This window comes from Mercenaria mercenaria, chromosome 7 (genome assembly GCF_021730395.1).
Source record: "Mercenaria mercenaria strain notata chromosome 7, MADL_Memer_1, whole genome shotgun sequence".
In the NCBI taxonomy this organism is placed as follows: Eukaryota; Metazoa; Mollusca; class Bivalvia; order Venerida; family Veneridae; genus Mercenaria; species Mercenaria mercenaria.
The window spans coordinates 6669601-6688309 of NC_069367.1; the positions used below are offsets into that span (position 1 = coordinate 6669601).

General features: G+C 35.2%; 2 protein-coding genes across 3 annotated transcripts in view; one reads left to right on the forward strand and one right to left on the reverse strand.

The window, feature by feature from the left end:
- Positions 1-9024, reverse strand: part of LOC123554948 (myosin-VIIa-like) — a 67867-nt gene extending 58843 nt beyond the window's left edge. The window contains exons 1-2 of one of the 2 annotated variants that reach the window (XM_053547458.1): positions 8872-9024; positions 957-1044 (exon numbers count right to left, since the gene is read on the reverse strand). In XM_053547458.1, the coding sequence (XP_053403433.1) occupies positions 957-974 (18 nt within the window). In that variant the 5' untranslated portion in view covers positions 975-1044; positions 8872-9024. Of the gene's footprint in view, positions 1-956; positions 1045-4750; positions 4885-8871 lie in introns of those variants that run through there. The other variant, XM_053547459.1, reaches the window with a different exon arrangement.
- Positions 9025-14008: 4984 nt separating this feature from the next.
- Positions 14009-17940, forward strand: LOC123555636 (low affinity immunoglobulin epsilon Fc receptor-like). Its single transcript, XM_045346231.2, has one exon. The coding sequence runs from the start codon at positions 14055-14057 to the stop codon at positions 15255-15257; it is 1203 nt and encodes a 400-aa protein (XP_045202166.2). The 5' UTR covers positions 14009-14054; the 3' UTR covers positions 15258-17940.
- Positions 17941-18709: the final 769 nt, after the last annotated feature.

Sequence of the window (18709 nt, forward strand, 5' to 3'; positions counted from 1 at the left end):
AGTTTATTCCCACTGGTAAACATGCATGTAGTTGTTTTTACAAAAAAAAAAAAACTGTTCCTTTATCAACAGAAATATTTACAGACATTAACATTTTAATATTTTAAAATATTTACCACTTCCTTGTAATAAAATTTGTGTATTTATAAATGTTGCTTTTTTTTTAAATATTACATGAAGCCAAACTTCTTAACTGGGGTCTATTGTCTTTATAATTCTATGAAAGAAACACGAGTTTTCTTACATAAATCACAATGATTTTTGTTTATTTCACAACTTTCAAATTGCGATTTTCCACTCGGTTTCACACAGCAGTGCAAGTTTTTTATGGAGGCATGTGCAACGATTTACTATCACCTTCCTCCCCTACCTATAACTATTTTACGACAGTTTGTCTATACATATTTTATGACAATTTATGAGATTTTACACCTACTTGAGGACATATCTATGGTATTTTGTGTCTAGTTATGATCCTGTGATCGGTCAATTTATGATCAATTGTCTTATTTACTTAACACGGAAGCATGTTTTCTTTTCAGAAGCAGATGTTACAGAATTAATACCTTGACCTTGATGCAAGAATTGGAATTCATCACAATTAAAATCTTAAATACAGTTAAACCTTCTTTAGTGGCCACCTGTATTAACCAGCCACCTGTCTTAAACAACCAGTAATCTAACATTCAAAATGTTTTTGTTATTTTTGTCATCTCGCCTTAAGCAATCACCTGCCTTAAGAAGCCAGTGTTTGTTGCTCTCTGATCTGGCTGCTTAACAGAGGTTAACTGTACAAAAAAGAGAAATCACCATCCCTTGCTAAAAGGTATTACAAACGCAATACAGCATGAAAACGTGTTATTTACAAAATGAAAGAACCCTATGTGAAGTAAAAAGGGTGCTCCATGCATGGCTTCTGACAAAAACTGACTACTGTCCACTTTTGACAACCTTACCTTGGCTAGAATGACCATTGTTGGTGTGTTTCTTATCTGTCCTTATCCCTTGTTGTTGTTGTTGTAGTTCTGTTCTGACTTAGTGCCCCTGAAATGCAAAAATGTTTATTTAAATGTGATTATTACAAAGTCTGATGAATGGAAAATTAAGGTAAAAAATGGGAACATGTCATGATGATAATTCAGATACTGCTCTGTGTAATTTGAACTGAATTATTCAAATTCCAAGTAGAAATTCTGATCCAGGTACATGTATCACATTCAAGGTCTTTATACAGTAATCTGAGTAAACTACAATCATCCAAATACAAAATAAACTTCAATATCTTAATTCAAAACTTGAAAGCTAGTAAGTAGTAACACATTCTGGTTCCTGAGAAAGAAACTGGACTGATTTAAACAATGGCTAGATACTGCAATCATAAGTGCTGAACAGAGTGGATTTGTACAATGCCAGTACATCACGGAGCAGAATAAACAATAGTGGACGTGTTCACAACCTACATATTGGAAAAGCGCATGATTGTACATTGCCTAGACCATTTGGGAGAATAAAAAAACGAATGGCCTAGAAAAAAATTTTTGTTGTTGTTGCATTTACAGTCCAGCTGACACAGTTATAGGTCAAATGGCGACTTTCAAGCTTTGATGGTGGAAGAAGACCCCTGGTGCCCCTCCGAGCATTTATATTTCATCACAAGTAGGCACCTGGGTAGAACCACCGACCTCACCTAAGCCAGTTGGATGGCTTCCTCACATGAAGAATTCAATGCCCCAAGTGAGGCTCGAACCCACACTGATGAGGGGCAAGTAATTTGAAAAATGAAACATGTTGGTTTTCTCATGGCGCGGCTCATATGTTCTTGGAAAAAACTATACTCATAGAAGAATTTCGGAAAGCCACCATCAGGCCTAATTTTTTGTCATGTCATTCATAACTGAATGAGACATCAATACAGGAAAGTGGTGAAGAGAATGCATAGCTGTTCACAAAATTTTACTCAAACAGTTGATTCCCTATTAACCCTTAGCCTGCTGCAGGCGAATTTAACAGCCTTTGCAAACAGCTTGGAACCAGATCAGACGCCGATTAAATCGGCGTCTGATCAGGTTCCAAGCTGTTTGCTACTCTGACAATATTTCTTCCAATTTTGGAGCAAATTGAATGAACTTTACAATTTTAGCAGACGACATTTCCAGCAGACGACAATTTATCTAGCATGCTAAAGGTTAATGACTTTCTTAAACCCTAACAAAGGTTATTAAGTTCAATGACAGACTGATACACTTTGTCAGTCATTGGGCATTTGTTATTGCTTAACATATATATATAATGCATGGACAGTTCTCTACAGTAGAAAATATTTTTATTACTAATATATCTATTTATCAGTAATAACAAAATAATATTTCTTTATCAGTAACTGTCTCTTAAATGTGACTATAGTCAAAGTCATCCCTCAAGGTAAACAAATGATCTTAAAACGTCCAGTATTGTATGTTCAATGTCTGGTTGAATTTACTCGGTCTCCCAAAACTATTTCATTTTTTTCTTCATTTAAATACATAATCTTTTACAAGATCACTAACCATTATGAATGGTGTGAGACAGGACAAATACATCAAAACAAAAGAACCAAGTTTGTATATAAATTTACTCGTAGTGATACCCCCTGTTGTGTGTGCTTTTTTTGCACACTATCTTGTAATCAGAGGGGGCGTTAACCTTTAGACCCAGTGACGGCAGTTAAAGACATTCATGTTAAAACAACAAACAAATTTAGACCTTTGAGCAAAAACAAAAGCAGTCTGTACATGGCATTGTATTCTGTTCTGCTGATCCTTTCCCCTACCATCTCATGAAATAAAAACAATTTAATTTTGCAAAAATTATATAAATTTCTTAAACTCTTTTTTCAGTGAATACACAGAGAAACTAATACATTAATTTTACATTCTTTTAGAGAAGAAAATATTTTTATTGACCTAAAAAACAGTATGATATGTTATCAGCATTTCAAAGAATTTATTGCATTCGGGTTATCATACACGTCATGTTTGCGATAAGCCCGTCATACTTGAAATTACTGTAATACATTTTATTGAATTAGCTTGATATAGGCCACTTTCAATAGTCATATTTCATGAGTTATGTCCCTTTAGTGAGGTGGTTTCAGTGTCCAGGTTTGAGTCTTGGCTGTGATCTCAGATTCTTCTCCTCTGTAGGTTTAATTTAGTAAACCGTCACTGCACTGTGTTATTACCAGTATTTGAGCCGTGCCATGAGAAAACCAACATAGTGGGTTTGCGACCAGCATGGATCCAGACCAGCCTGCGCATCCGTGCAGTCTGGTCAGGATCCATGCTGTTCGCTTTTAAAGCCTATTGGAATTGGAGAAACTGTTAGCGAACAGCATGGATCCTGACCAGAATGCGCGGATGCGCAGGCTGGTCTGGATCCATGCTGGTCGCAAACCCACTATGTTGGTTTTCTCATGGCACGGCTCATTTAAATTTTGCTTTAAAGGTGTATTTTTAGTATAATATCAGACTTCTAATATCAAACATTGTGCACTACAGCTCCAAGCTATGTTAAATGATATTAGCTAAACTGGAAAACCACATTGCCAATTTAGTCAATTTAACAATCATGTTCACTGGAGAAAAGTTTCAACAAGATCAGTCAACAAAAATTACATTATAATATTGATCTATTGTTCTACTTTTTACTTTAAAGATAATGGACATGCTATATACATTAAAAACTAAAAACTATGGATGACATTAAACAAAATACAAATAAATCTAGTTTGAATTCAAGGTTTCTATTAAAAAGTTGTCAGCATTTTATAAAGTACAACATCATCCAAGTTTGATCTTAATCCTGGAGACTTTACAATGTATGAGGAAGCTGAGACCATAGTTACTATATCTTTGGAACTGATAGTGGGCTTAATAATCCTTACTGTGCTAAATTTCTAAAATGGACTGGTCCATCTTTCAATTTGGGCAGTACCATTTATAATTTCAAGGGGTGTTGACTGAAAATTTACTGGCTAAATAGCGAACAGTGCAGACCTTGATCAGCCTGCACATCTGTGGCTGATCTTGGTCTGCACTGGATGCGAAGGCAAAACCACTTGCCACCAGCAGGGTAAAGGTTAAAAAGAAATAATATATCTCAAACAGTGATTTGTCATTTAAAATAACATCAATGTTTGGAGTTCAGATGGAAAGGAATTATATCACATATGTACAGTCAGAGTGAGATATGCATTTGACATGACAATGATTTTATTCAGGTGAGATAAACAAATTTTGGATCTTACATGATATCAGGAATAGTTTAATATCTACATCATCAACAACATTACAAGTCTTGTGTGGTTTTCTTGTCCAGCATGCCGCCATGATGTTTGATGTTGTGTTTTTTTTGGATATAACTGTGACGTATTAACAGTGTTTCACCTAGTTTCTGTCTTCTTTGTTTAATAGGAAAATATTTAGTTTTGTTATGTCAGAATTAAAGATGCGTACCACAAGAAACTTGCGAGAAACCACCTCTCCTATTTATTAACCTCAGCTCACTCACTCCTGAAAGACCCACCTATTGAATCATATATATTTAACATTCTATTAATAAAGTATCTATAAATTGACAAAATTTAACGCCCTGCTACTTCAAAGTGTTCAAAACATTTTAAATATTGAAATTAGTTTCACTTAAATTCTTACAACATTGTTAAATTAAGCTTTCCGCATTTCCTTGTTCAAGAAATGAAAACATAACATACCTGTGATAGTTTAAATTGAAGAAATTCCTTCATTCTATATAAGAAAGGTCCAATTGTTGGCCATAATGACTCAAATAAAATGCGAAAAAATACGGAAGTAGAGCTGGGTGTCTTTCTTAAAACGTTATCACTGAATAAACATACCGATTTGAATTAACATGCAAACTATTGATAAAGAAAACCCCTGCATGTAATTTTCCACTATCTTAAAGCATGCAATATGGATCAAATAAAATTATGGTTATTTACAAATTACATGCACAAACCTTCATTTAAAATAAACTTGTTAAGTATTTTAAGTGTTTTGCAGGGGTTTCATTAAAATGCGGGGGTTTCATTAAAATGCGGGAGTGAATCTCCCCTTGCTACAGTGGTCTGAGGCCCCCATTACTTTCCTGAAACAAATGAAATTCAGGAGTGGGGGACGGGGATTTCCTTTGATTCATTGGTCTGAAGCCCCCATTACTTTTCCTGAAGCAAATGAAGTTCAGGGCTGGGGGACGGGGATTTCCTTTGATTCAGTGGTCTGAATTTTAGCCCCAGTTACTTTTCCTGAAGCAAATGAAGTTCAGGCTAGGGGACGGGGATTTTCCTTTGATTCAGTGGTCTGAATTTTAGCCCTAGTTACTTTTCGTGAAGCAAATAAAGTTCAGGGCTGGGGTTTGGGGATTTCCCTTGATTCATTGGTCTGAGTTCTAACCCCAGTTACTTTTCCTGAAGCAAATGAAGTTCAGGGCTGGGGGACGGGGATTTCCTTTGATTCAGTGGTCTGAATTTTAGCCCCAGTTACTTTTCCTGAAGCAAATGAAGTTCAGGGCTGGGGACGGGGATTTCCCTTGATTCAGTGGTCTGAATTTTAGCCCAGTTACTTTTCCTGAAGCAAATGAGTTCAGGGCTGGGGACGGGATTTCCCTTGATTTCAGTGGTCTGAATTTTTAGCCCCAGTTACTTTTCCTGAAGCAAATGAAGTTCAGGGCTGGGGGACGGGGATTTCCCTTGATTCAGTGGTCTGAATTTTAGCCCCAGTTACTTTTCCTGAAGCAAATGAAGTTCAGGGCTGGGGGACGGGGATTTTCCTTTGATTCAGTGGTCTGAATTTTAGCCCTAGTTACTTTTCGTGAAGCAAATAAAGTTCAGGCTAGGGGACAGGAATTTCCTTTGATTCAGTGGTCTGAATTTTAGCCCCAGTTACTTTTCCTGAAGCGAATGAAGTTCAGGGCTGGGGGACGGGGATTTCCTTTGATTCAGTGGTCTGAATTTTAGCCCCAGTTACTTTTCCTGAAGCAAATGAAGTTCAGGGCTGGGGGACGGGGATTTTCCTTTGATTCAGTGGTCTGAATTTTAGCCCCAATTACTTTTCCTGAAGCAAATGAAGTTCAGGGCTGGGGGACGGGGATTTCCCTTGATTCAGTGGTCTGAATTTTAGCCCCAGTTACTTTTCGTGAAGCAAATGAAGTTCAGGGCTGGGGGACGGGGATTTTCCTTTGATTCTGTGGTCTGAATTTTAGCCCTAGTTACTTTTCGTGAAGCAAATAAAGTTCAGGGCTGGGGTTTGGGGATTTCACTTGATTCATTGGTCTGAGTTTTAACCCCAGTTACTTTTCCTGAAGCAAATGAATGTTCAGGAGTGGGGACGGGGATTTCCCTTGATTCGGTGAGTAGGATCCGAAATCTGATTTTGATTTATCTGTCTGTTTTTGTTAACAGCTGCTTTATTTTTATGTCCATATAATTATTATGATTATGTAGTAAACTACGGTGAAATACTACTTCTCTGTATAGGCTCTAAATGCAGTATGTTGGTTTTCTATTGGTGCGGCTAAAATGAATGAGGATATCTTGCAATGTACTAAATTTTGGCAAATCTTATCGAAATAGAGAAGGAAATCTTACATGTACCCATACCCGTGCACTACCCGTGCACATATAATATCACGACCTCCCTGCTTCTTGTATCAGCTGTCTGACTGTTTTTTATTCTATTTTATAAACCTTTAATCAATATGCAGAAAACAATCAAAGCCTATATCACCGTAAGATCACAATGAAAAATCTGTGACTTGATGAATTATTAATGTGTTTTTCTTGTAATCAATGGAGGCAGTAGGCATACAATAGACAAGAAGTTTATAAATAATTGACAGAACTTCAACAGATGGTCAAAATGCACAGTCAATCAGTCTCTTGTTAAGAAAGGCCACCTTGTTTCCTTACTGAAAAAAAAAGCAACAACAAATCTTGAAAAAATGCCTGTTTTATTGTGACCGATTTTGGGTTTTGTAGTGTTTATCATTTAACTTCCCGAGACAAATGAACAGGATGTTTATAAACTATAAACTTAAGGAAGAATTAAGTATCATTAGCACCTTTTGCCCTTCCTTAACCTGCTCATCATACATGTAAGCTGAGACCTTACCTTATAACATTAGGCCCGCCAAGAGAAGATAACTCTTGTTTCACTGCATTTTTAAATCCAGTCATATCTTACTTTATAACCCACTTCAACTTATTCATGAAACAAACTACAGGATGCATAACATTTACATTTTGTCAAAACATGGCAAACTTCGTTTAATCTACATGTGAACAAGTGGGTGGTGTGTTTTTTGCACAACTTAAAATCAATGCTTAAGACAAAAAAAAGTAAGATTGTGCTACAGTTTAAAAGATAACCAAATGTCACAGCTACAAGGTATTGATGGATGTCAATCACAGTCAATGATACTTCTTTACATCCTGAATGCAATCAGTGAACACTCATTTAATAGTATTTTGTGATTGTATTTAAGTTGTGTATTTAAGTTGTAAATTTAATGGCAGTTGGTCAACCTATAAACCAGACTATTCCATAATGATTCCAATTTCCATACCAAAACCATTTCTTCTCCACAAGTGACCGTCAACTTAAATTTCCTATGGATAAATGATTCAATAACATGAACTGTCTTTACTCAATGTGAGATGAACAAGTTACGCTGGGATCAACTAAAATTACTGCCTCTGCTCTGAGAAGACCTGCTTACAGGAGTTGAAGCACAACCTTCTGAATCTCTTATTCACTGCAACATCAATATTGAGGACAAATCACAAATTATAACATCCATAAAATGTATCTTCTGCAACTGGTCCAAACATTCACATAACTATTTATTTAAGTACTATTCAACAGCTTCTGAAGCAGGGGCGGCAAATTCAATTGTCCGTATTGCCCAGGTTGTCCCAAAGCTTGTATGGACAAGTGAAATTCTACCAGAATTTACTATATAATTATCATACGGACAAGTACAAAACAGCAATTGACAAAAACCGACAAGCAAGTCAAAATCAGATTTCGCCGCCCCTGACTGAAGCCGAGGTGAATACAGTTTCAATAATGTGATGTAGAAGGCTAGAAATCAGTGTGAACACTTCTATGGTTTACATACTATCTATTACCTAACATTCTGAAGTCCCTACAGTTTGAAGGACCACACAAGTTCAAAAGCCTTTATTGGATGCTAACAAAATCATAGTTTCATTTCTTGTGCCATGATTATGCTGCCTTCTTAACTAGTGGGCCTACAGGGACTGACAGACTGTACAATTACCGGGCTGATACCTGCTATGAATGCTTTAAGCTAGCTGTCACATTTTTTTAAACATCAGCTGTGACTTTAATTCCAAAAAGATCTCACCGCTCTAGGAAACATTCAGAATAAGTACAGCTCACGAATAATTAACCTCGTAACGGATTAGGCAGACTAAACAGTTGTCATTAGAAGGGTCCAGTATGGCAATATAGGTACTGAATAAGCTTATAGGTAACATCAGAATTATATCTATATGACGAAGGCAAAATTAATTACCTGTAACATGACAGCTTTCCCCAGGAGGCCTTGGGACAGTGGCTGCTATTTACTATGCAACCTGGCCTGCATGTAAGAAAATGTCTTTCACAGCTTTGTTTCAAAAACACTTGACTGATTACATGAAAACATGTTCCAACCCAGTGACCCCGAATTATAAAGAAATATTCTGGTGGGGTAGGCGTGTTTTTTTTTTAATTGAAAATTTGGGTTCATGTGTATCAAAATTTAACCGGTAATTACTCAAAAACGCAGTCTATGCCTTACGTAATTTACCTGTTTTTATTTTAAATCATTCCATATTCTAATAAATTGTCAATAATTCCAAAATTACACAGGTGAAATCCGTGTTTCTTCTAGGGCACACCCAACAATTGTCAAGCGTTTATGCTTCACAGAACATGTACACAGTATTCCAGGTGACGTCATGTTTTCCAATTAGTGTGCTCACCTGGGCGTGCAACCAACCCCTGTCGGTTTTAATCAGTTAATTTGCATTACAACTTATGAAAAATAATATAAGAAACATTTCTAGCGCTAGCTAGAAACTTGTCAATAATAATTAATCGCTGTAAATGAGGAATTCCCTCTGTCCTAATTGGGAAAATACCTCTATGACGTCATTCAGGTAACCGAACAAGTTCAATAGATCACTATTAATCAAGGGACGTAATACACTTAAATATCTTAGACTTAGTTACACATGGTTATCTTTCTTCTTGTTATGGTATTGTACTCTTGATACACAGTTATTATTATATCCTGGTTGTTTCGCGCAAGTACTTTTCCTTAGAAATTATATAAATATAACCATATTGTATCATATTTGTTAACTACTACATATTTGGCTGAAATTCATTAAAAATGCTAATTTTAAAAATTCTAATGGTGCAAATTAGATACATGACAAATAAGCAAATTCAGAAACAAGACACAGTTCTAGAACTTAACATTTGCTTAAGATTGTATCTATCAACTAGAAAGCTTTTCAAATAAAACTAAAATTCATATTAAAGGGGGATAATTGCAAAATTTGATTAAAATCAATAAAACATACATTTGTAACAGCGAACTAACCCTATTGTAATTGGTAAAATTTTGGTTAGTTAAATTACTTTTTAATGATGAGTAAATCATTTAATTCACTAATATCTTGATTTTCCAGTAAATGTAATTTAACTTTTTATATATTTTTTGTTGAATGAAAAAAAAATGCATTCTTGGGAGGGTGAAAAATGTTCTCCCCTCAATATATGAATATAGACCTTCATGGCTGGCACCTTGGTCAATATTCATATATCTCACAGTGGACATTTTTCATATCACCTTCTAAGGAATGCAGTATTCATGATCATTGTCACGCAATGGATCCCCCACTTCCCAAAACAAGAGGGCCATGATGGCCCTATATTGCTCACCTGAGTACCATTGCTCTTAATGATAAGACCAAGTTTTGACATAGATCATATATAGGCATACACATTAAATATCATCAGGATAAATATTTTCTTGTAACTGTCCCTTTTGACCTATGGGTCACTAGTCAGGGCAAATCTCCAAACCAAGTTTGAGGGTCCTAGGCTCAAATGCTGCATTTTTTTTACTAGCATGACTATTCCTTACCCTGGAAGACATAAATAACATTTATAACAAATTTCATCAGATGCTGCTGAGGTATATTCATTTACACAAAATAAAGGGAGGTAATTTGTCATAAATTCAGTCAAAAGTTATCTACCCTGATTGTCTGAGTCCATCTGATGGCATATATGAAATTTCAAATCAGTATCTTCATTGGTTACTGAGATACACCCATTTTGCTTTGAAACAAAGGGAGGTAATTTGAAATAAAATTGGTCCATAGTTATCTACCCTGATTGTCTGTGTCCAACTTATGACAATAATGAAATTTCAAATGAGTCCTATAAATACTTACTTAGATAAATCCATTTTTTTTATTAAAATCAGGGGAGGTAATCATGTATTGGTATATGCATGTAGAAGAGTACAAGCCTTTACAACAATATATTAGAAAAGTATTCATATTGATAAAGGTTCAATCAAGTGTTATCTAACATGGCTACTTCTTACCATGGAAGACATAAATAACGTTTCAAACCAAGCTCATTAGAAGCTGCTAAGCTATATTCATTTACATCAAAAATAAAGGGAGGTAATTTGTCATAAATTCAGTCAATATGTATCTACACTGAAGTCCATATGATGGCATAAATGAAATTTCAGATCAGTATCTTCATTAGTTACGGAGATTACCCATTTTAATTTGAAATAAAGGGAGGTAATTTGACATAAAATCAGTCTATAGTTATCAACCCTGATTGTCTCAGTCCAGCTAATGATAATAATGAATTTTCAAATGAGTCCTGTAAGTACTTATTGATATAAATCCATTTTGATTAAAATCATGGGAGGTAATCAGATATAAAATAAGTGCATAGTGTCTCAGTCAACCTGATGACATACATTAAGTTTCAAAACCAATACCATCAATAGTTGCAGAGATATAACCATTTTATGGATTAGTGCTGACCTTGAACTCAATGTGTGACCTTGACCTTCAAGCAACGGGAACCGATATCTTATTGTGATTAAATTTGTGTGCATATGATTTTCTAAAGCTGAATGCAAAATGCGGCATCTAACATGTTCACAAGGTAAATATTAACATATTATTTTGGCACTTTCAATGTTCATTCAGGGGCCATAACTCTAGAACCCTATGACTGGATCTGACAGGTTAGGGTTACGGTTAGAGATAATTTACATGTTTGTATCAAATCAAACCATAAATGAAGTCTCTATATGGCTGCAAAAGCCGAAATAGCAAAATTTAGCCCTTTAAGAGGCCATAACTCTGGAACCCATAATTGGATCTGGCCAGTTTTCAAAAGGAACCAAGATACTATGCCAGTACAAGTTGTGTGCAAGTTTGATAAAAGCTGATTGCAAGATGTGGTCTCTATTGTGTTCAAAAGCCAAAAATAGCAAATTTGGCCCTTAAAGGGGCTATAACTCTGGAACCCATGATGGGATCTGGCAAGTTTTCAAAAGGAACCAAGATATTATGCCAATACAAATTGTGTGTAAGTCTGATAAAAGTTGATCACAAAATGTGGTCTCTATCAAGTTCACGAGCAAAAAACTTTGGCCCTTAAAGGGGCAATAACTCTAGAACCTATGATGGGATCTGGCCAGTTTTCAAAAGGAACCGAGATATTATGCCAATACAACTTATGTGCAAGTTTGATTAAAGTTGATTACAAACTGTGGTATCTACCATGTTCACAAGCCAAAAATAGTGAATTTTAGCCCTTTAAGGGGCCATAACTCTGGAACCCATGATGGGATCTGGCCAGTTTTCGAAAGGAACTGAGATATTTTGCCAATACAAGTTGTATGCAAGTTTGATTAAAATTGATTGCAAACTGTGGTCTCTATCATGTTCACAAGAAATTGTGAACAGACAACGGACTAACTTAGGGCGATCACAAAAGCTCCTTTATATTTTATCATAATCATGCACTTATTATGTTTCCTGAGTGCTTTATACATATAATATGTATATGTGACTATTTTTAACTCTTACCATGCTCGACACGATTTGATTCTGCCTTTAAAAATTGCAACCAGTGTAAATTAAGGGTTAACCCTTACCCTGTTGAACACGATTGATTCGGCCTTTGCAACCGGTGTAGACCAAGATCAGCACATCCGTGCAGTCTGATCATGGTCTACACTGTTTGCTATTCAGCCAGTAAATTTTCAGTAAACACCCCTTCAAATGATAAATAGTACTGCCAAAATTGGAAGATGGGCCAGTCCATTATAGAAAATTAGCATGGTAAGGGTTAATGATCATGAAATGATTTCTACTAGTTTACATAGATCTGAATTATACATTGCAGTTATTTCAGTTGCTCTAATTTTTTCAAGTCCACTTAACTGGCAGCACTCTGTTTTGATAGGGAAAAAAAACACAGGTTGTATCTTGATGGAAAGAAATTAGGTCTCAGTTCAGAGAAGTGAACTATGGATTCAGGATTTCTGGTGAAAATGTTGTTACAGTGAAGAAAAGTTACACAAGTATCCGAGATTTCTGCAGAATGTTTTCGAGTACTACCTGTATTCCTGGTAAAGTACAGTTTTTCTCTGTAAAGAAAGTTCTTTGTAAATCCTATATAATAATTGTTCATGTTTAACTTCAGGCTACACCAAAATAAACGTTTATTATGTTTTAGTCAGTCCTTCTATCTTGATTGAAACTTTCTCCTTAATGGTCCCCCTTTCCATTGTAATTAATAAAATAAATTGTTTCAGTTTCTTAACTTTATTATGTGAAAATAGTTAAAGTTTCAGATGGAGTTAAATTTCATGTTAAAACTGAATAAAGTAGCTATCGAAATAGATGTTAAACATAATCACATGGTTAGAAAACCAATGACTCCATTATATATAAGTGGACTTAGTTAGAACAATAAAGGGAGGTAACAAACAATGGATTTAGAAAAAAAATCTAATATGTTAAATCAATATTCAGACCTTTGGCAAATACATGGGGAAAACAATAATAGAAAGTAGTATTTCACAACAAAAGACCTATTTTACTTTTATTGTTTTGACTTTTTTATGATGATCTCTTGTGCAGCTTGCTTAACCAAATACATTGGAATTAAAAGTTTTCTTTTCATCTTTATCTCTTTTGTTAATTTTTGTTAGTATTTCATATTTTCTGGTCAATATATTACTTTTTCTAGCTTGCATAAAGAAATAAAGTACACATGTACTTTTCCCTTAGAAAATGCTGATCATAGTCTGCACTGTTCTCTATTCAGTTAGTAAATTTCAGTGAGCACCCCTTTGAATAGTAAGTGGTACTGCCCTAACTGAATAATGGACTAGTCCATTCTAGAAATGTAGCAGGGTAAAGGTTAATATTCAAGCTGTCTAATAAGAACTTGGGTTAATTAATACCCAATGATTTTACAATGCCATACATAATTTGAGCCGCGCCATGAGAAAACCAACATAGTGCGTTGGCGACCAGCATGGATCCAGACCTGCCTGAGCATCTGCGCAGTCTGGTCAGGATCCATGCTGTTTGCTAACAGTTTCTCTAATTGTAATAGGCTTTGAAAGCAAACAGCATGGATCCTGACCAGACTGCGCGGATGCGCAGGCTGGTCTGGATCCATGCTGGTCGCAAACGCACTATGTTGGTTTTCTCATGGCGCGGCTCATTTTTTTCTATGCCCAAGAGTAACAAAATTTATAGTGAAAGATAGGTGACATAAATGACTGAAAAACGAACTTAACATTTTGACTTTCCTTACAACTTGTAGGCATAAATGCTACCACTGCAGTACAAAAATTCACTTTCCTAGATTGCAATCACACTGTGTTCAAGATACAGTGAAATATTTCAAAACCTCCTGGACATAATGTTTAAATTCATTCTGTTTGTTTCCCTTGTAGCCTGGCAAGAAACTGTTGCTATGGAAACAGCAGCTCCAAAAACACAGTTGACTTTACAAAAATTGCAAAAGGATCTAAGTTCTTCAAATTCGGAAGTTGATAAACTTAAACTTAACACAGAGGCAATATGGGGAATGATTGCCGAATTGAATAATACATTATTTGAAAGTAAACAAGAATCTTTTCCTTACACAGAAAATGTGATGGAAGACTTTATGGTGAAAGAGAAGGCTAATGAAGGAAAGATAAAACTGTTGATTAAAGCATTTCATGATGAGAAACAATTATACCGCCAGATTGTTAGTGAGGGCAAAGAATTTCAGGACACACTGCAGAGAGAAGTCAGTACTGCCATTGAGAAGTTAAAAGTAAATCAGAGAAATGAAACAAGAGATCTACATGCTAAAATTAACGATCTGGAACAAGGACTTCAAGAATGCGCTGCACAAAGAAAGAATATCACTAAGTTACAATCTGAAATTATTGCCATCAGAAATGATTCTGAATTGGAGGAGTGGCAGCGGAAAGAACAGAACAATGCTCTGGATAAGAAACTGGAACAGTTTAAGCAAAATGCTTCAGAAAGCTTTATCACTGAAAGTGAATTTGTTGAACTGCAAAAGAACTATTCTGGACAAGAAGATTTACACGAACTTGTTTCTCAGTGTGATGGTTCCTGGGTGTTTGACTATCAGCTGAAGTCCTGCTATCTGTTCATTACAAAAGAAAAAAGCTGGTACGATGCACGCGCATTCTGTGAAAATCATGGTGGTCGGCTTGTACAAATTGAAAACGAAGAGAAGAATGAACATGTGAGACTTATGTATGAAGAGTCTGGCAGACGCTGGGGTGAAGGTTGGGACAGCTTCTGGGCAGGAGGATCTGACATTACCTCTGAGCGCTCCTGGATATGGCGGGATGATGGGCAAATATTTGGCTACACTCACTGGGACAGAGTGGAACCAAATGGTGGTACCTCTGAAAACTGCCTTGCTGTTATGCTTTTTTCGTACAATTTCTTTAAATGGAATGATGCCAACTGTTCTGATAAAATGCCTTTCATTTGTGAAAAAGTCCCCACAAAGGAGAATGAAAAGAAAACAGAAAAGGACTTAATAACAACTGTTACACCAAATCCGTGGTATGATTATACCACAATATTTGGTTGATCTATCATGGGAGGAGCTCTGGGAATGTGTCTTACTCCCCTTAAAAAATTGTGACTTAAATAAAATATAAACAGTGAGTACTTGTGTCTGTAACTCATATTACAATGTTTGTACTTTTAAAATCATTTAACTTCATCTAACCAAAATGACTGTTTTGTAGAGTCATGACAATGATGTATCTTACCTTACCTTACCTTACCCTGCTATATTTCTATAATGAATTTGTCCATCTTTCAAATTGGACAGAACCATTGACAATTAAAATGGGGGGCTTACCAAAAAGATACTGACTTAAAAGGCGAATAGTGCAGACCATGGTCAGTCTGCGTGGATGTGCAGGCTGATCATGATCTGAACTGGTCACAAAGGCATAATCAGTTGTGTCCAGCATGGTAAGGGTTAAAATTACAAGATATCTCAAAAGTTTATTCAAGGGATTATTTATTTCTTAATTGGGGTTCCTGCAAGTACAACCAATGTGAAATAATTTAACTTCTTTTGACAAAAATTACTGTTTTATTGGGATATGTTTTTCAAAATTATAAGATGAATTAAAACTTAATTTATTAAATAATAATTTAAAAGTGGTCAATCTGATATTGGTAAAATAATAAATTTGTTCCAGACCTTTAAGTTTTGACCATTTATACTTATTTATATTCACTGAGTGCGTAATACATTTTAGCTTGAGGTTCAGTAAATTCTGTGCTAAAGATCACCTTTGAACAAGTTTCAATTCCCACTTTTCCTTTGCGGCCAGTGCAGACCAGGATCAGCCTGCAAGTCCTCGCATGCAGGCTCAGATCACTGTCTGCACTGTTCGCTATTCAGTCAGTAAATTTTCAGTGAACACCTTTTTGAATAATAAGTGGTGCTGCCCAAATTGAATGATGGACCAGTCCATTTTGGAAATTAAGCAGGCTAAAGGTTAAACATCGCGCGGTCTATAGTATATTTCAGTCTATGAAGAATTTCAGTCTGTGAGGATCATTTGCAAACACTAAAGACCAAATTTTGGCTCTCCCAATAATGATATACAAGTCGAAAGATTTCCTGCGGCCAGAAGTTATACCAGGCTAAAAAGTAACTTATGAGTGAATATCATACTTGTTTTTTTTTTATCATACCATTACGCTTTACATAGGAAAAATAACTCCATTCTACATGTTGTACAAGTAGACCTATGAAATATATATTTCTTAATTCTGAAAGTTATTGTTCTGAGCAAAAATAACTATATTTCCCTTTCATGTATGGCATAACTTTTAGCTCAACAGGCCACATTCCTTGTCTATTGAAATACTTTACTAGAACTATTACAAATGTGATTCATGCCTTCACTTGGACTTAATTGACATATAGAGCAAAAAAACAAAAAAAAAAACAACAAAAAAAAAAAAAACCCAAAAAAACTCAAGACCATAATCCATGTAATTAAGGTTTAGCAGTATATCACAAAACAACAGATTTTTTAACGAATGAACAGCATCTTGACACACAACTTATCTGTCCAATACATGTTTTACTGTTCTGTCCCACAGAGTTGGATACTTAAAATATTCTTAATGAGTTGTCCCCTTTTAATTAAGAATGACATTTGTAAAGAAATAAATGTAAACAATTGTCAAAAACGATGTTTTACCTAGTTATGTAACGTTTAAACACTCGCACGATGTTGCAAATGCATCAAAACGAAGATGTGTTAACAGCTTTTAAAAAATGGTGAGTTTTTAAAGGCAATGAACTGTCCAGAAATGCGGCCCCTTCATGCAGCCCCTTTCCGGAATTCAGTACATATATCAGTAAATTGACAATGGTTTTGTAGAGTAATATAAATGTTTTGTACGCTGTTAAATTTTCATGTAAAACAATGCTTTCTGTCTATGATTTGATGACGTTCGAACTTTTTTCTCCGAAACATGGACCTATACCTTAAACAAAGAGGAATCTTAAAAATCCCTTATGCACAACTAGGTATCAATATTGATCACCGCTGAAAGCTTGAATAAGTTATATGAAATAATAAATAAGGAATTCAGGTCACAAGACTTTCTCTATATATATCATACAGAGTGCCAGCTTTATTGCAATAACGGCGTTCCATAAATGCGATAAGCCAATCGCAAATCGGTAAAATATCACGTGAAATCGCCCAGTCTCCATGTGCTTTACTACTTGTTGCATTCCAATATACCTGCGGCCGCCTCCAGGCCGCAGGTAATAAAGAAAGGTTTGATTGTATTTTTAAATTTGCATTTTCTGTCCTGATTGCGCAACTTTAGAAGATTTAAATTGTTTTTGTTTATGTAATTATTCTTTAACCATAATTTATGTAAGGAATGATATGAATATAAGAACAATTTTAATACATAATTATGTGAAATATTTGACTTGATGATTATTTGTTTTACAGAAATTAATTAGAAATGCAAGTTTGTAAAATAATTATTACCTCCCTTATGCAAAAGCCAGGAAAGTTTTCGTATGATTATTCTTAATTGCAAACAACCATTAAATTTTACAAGACATGTTCTTATAAAAAGCTTAAGAATGGCAATATTAGTCAATTAATTGCAACGTTGTTTTCAACATATGAGCCACGCCATGAGAAAACCAACATTATGACTTTGCGACCAGCATGGATTCAGACCAGCCTGCGCATCCACGCAATCTGGTCAGGATCCATGCTGTTCGCTAACAGTTTCTCTAATTGCAATAGGCTTTGAAAGCAAACAGCATGGATCCTGACAAGATTGCATGGATGTGCAGGCTGGTCTGGATCCATGCTGGTCGCAAAGCAACAGTTACTATGTTGGTTTTCTCATGGTGCAGCTCATATAAATTAAAGTGATGAAATTTGCTGATCAAACTATCTGCAGCTATAGAATTCAGATGTGTGCAAAATTTAATTACATTCTGTACTTATTAAATGGCACAAGAGCAAATTACAAAATTAAGAATTTTAAAGTCTAGGACTACAATTTCAGTTTTCATTTATATTTTGTGTAGGAAACTCACTGAATCATATATGTCTTGTCTAGGCATTCACTGAATCATATTTTGTCTAGAAATTAACTCACTGCTTTCTATTTTGTCTATGAAACTCACCAATCTTATTTCGTCTAGAATTTACTGAATCATATTTTGTCTAGAAACTCACTGAGTCCTATTTTGTCTAGAAACTCACTGAATCATATTTTGTCTAGATCTTAATGAATTATATTTTGTCTGGAAACTCACTGAATCATATTTTGTCTAGAAACTCACTGGATTATATTTTGTCTAGAAACTCACTGAATCTTATTTTGTCTAGAAATTCACTGGATTATTTTGTCTAGAAACTCACTGGATTATATTTTTTCTAGAACTCACTGAATTATAGTTTGTCTGGAAACTCACTGAATCTTATTTTGTGTAGAAACTCACTGGATTATATTTTTTCTAGAACTCAC

Coding starts and splice junctions, on each gene's coding strand:
- LOC123555636 (XM_045346231.2), top strand. CDS start 14,055: ATGTTTAAATTCATTCTGTTTGTTTCCCTTGTAGCCTGGCAAGAAACT.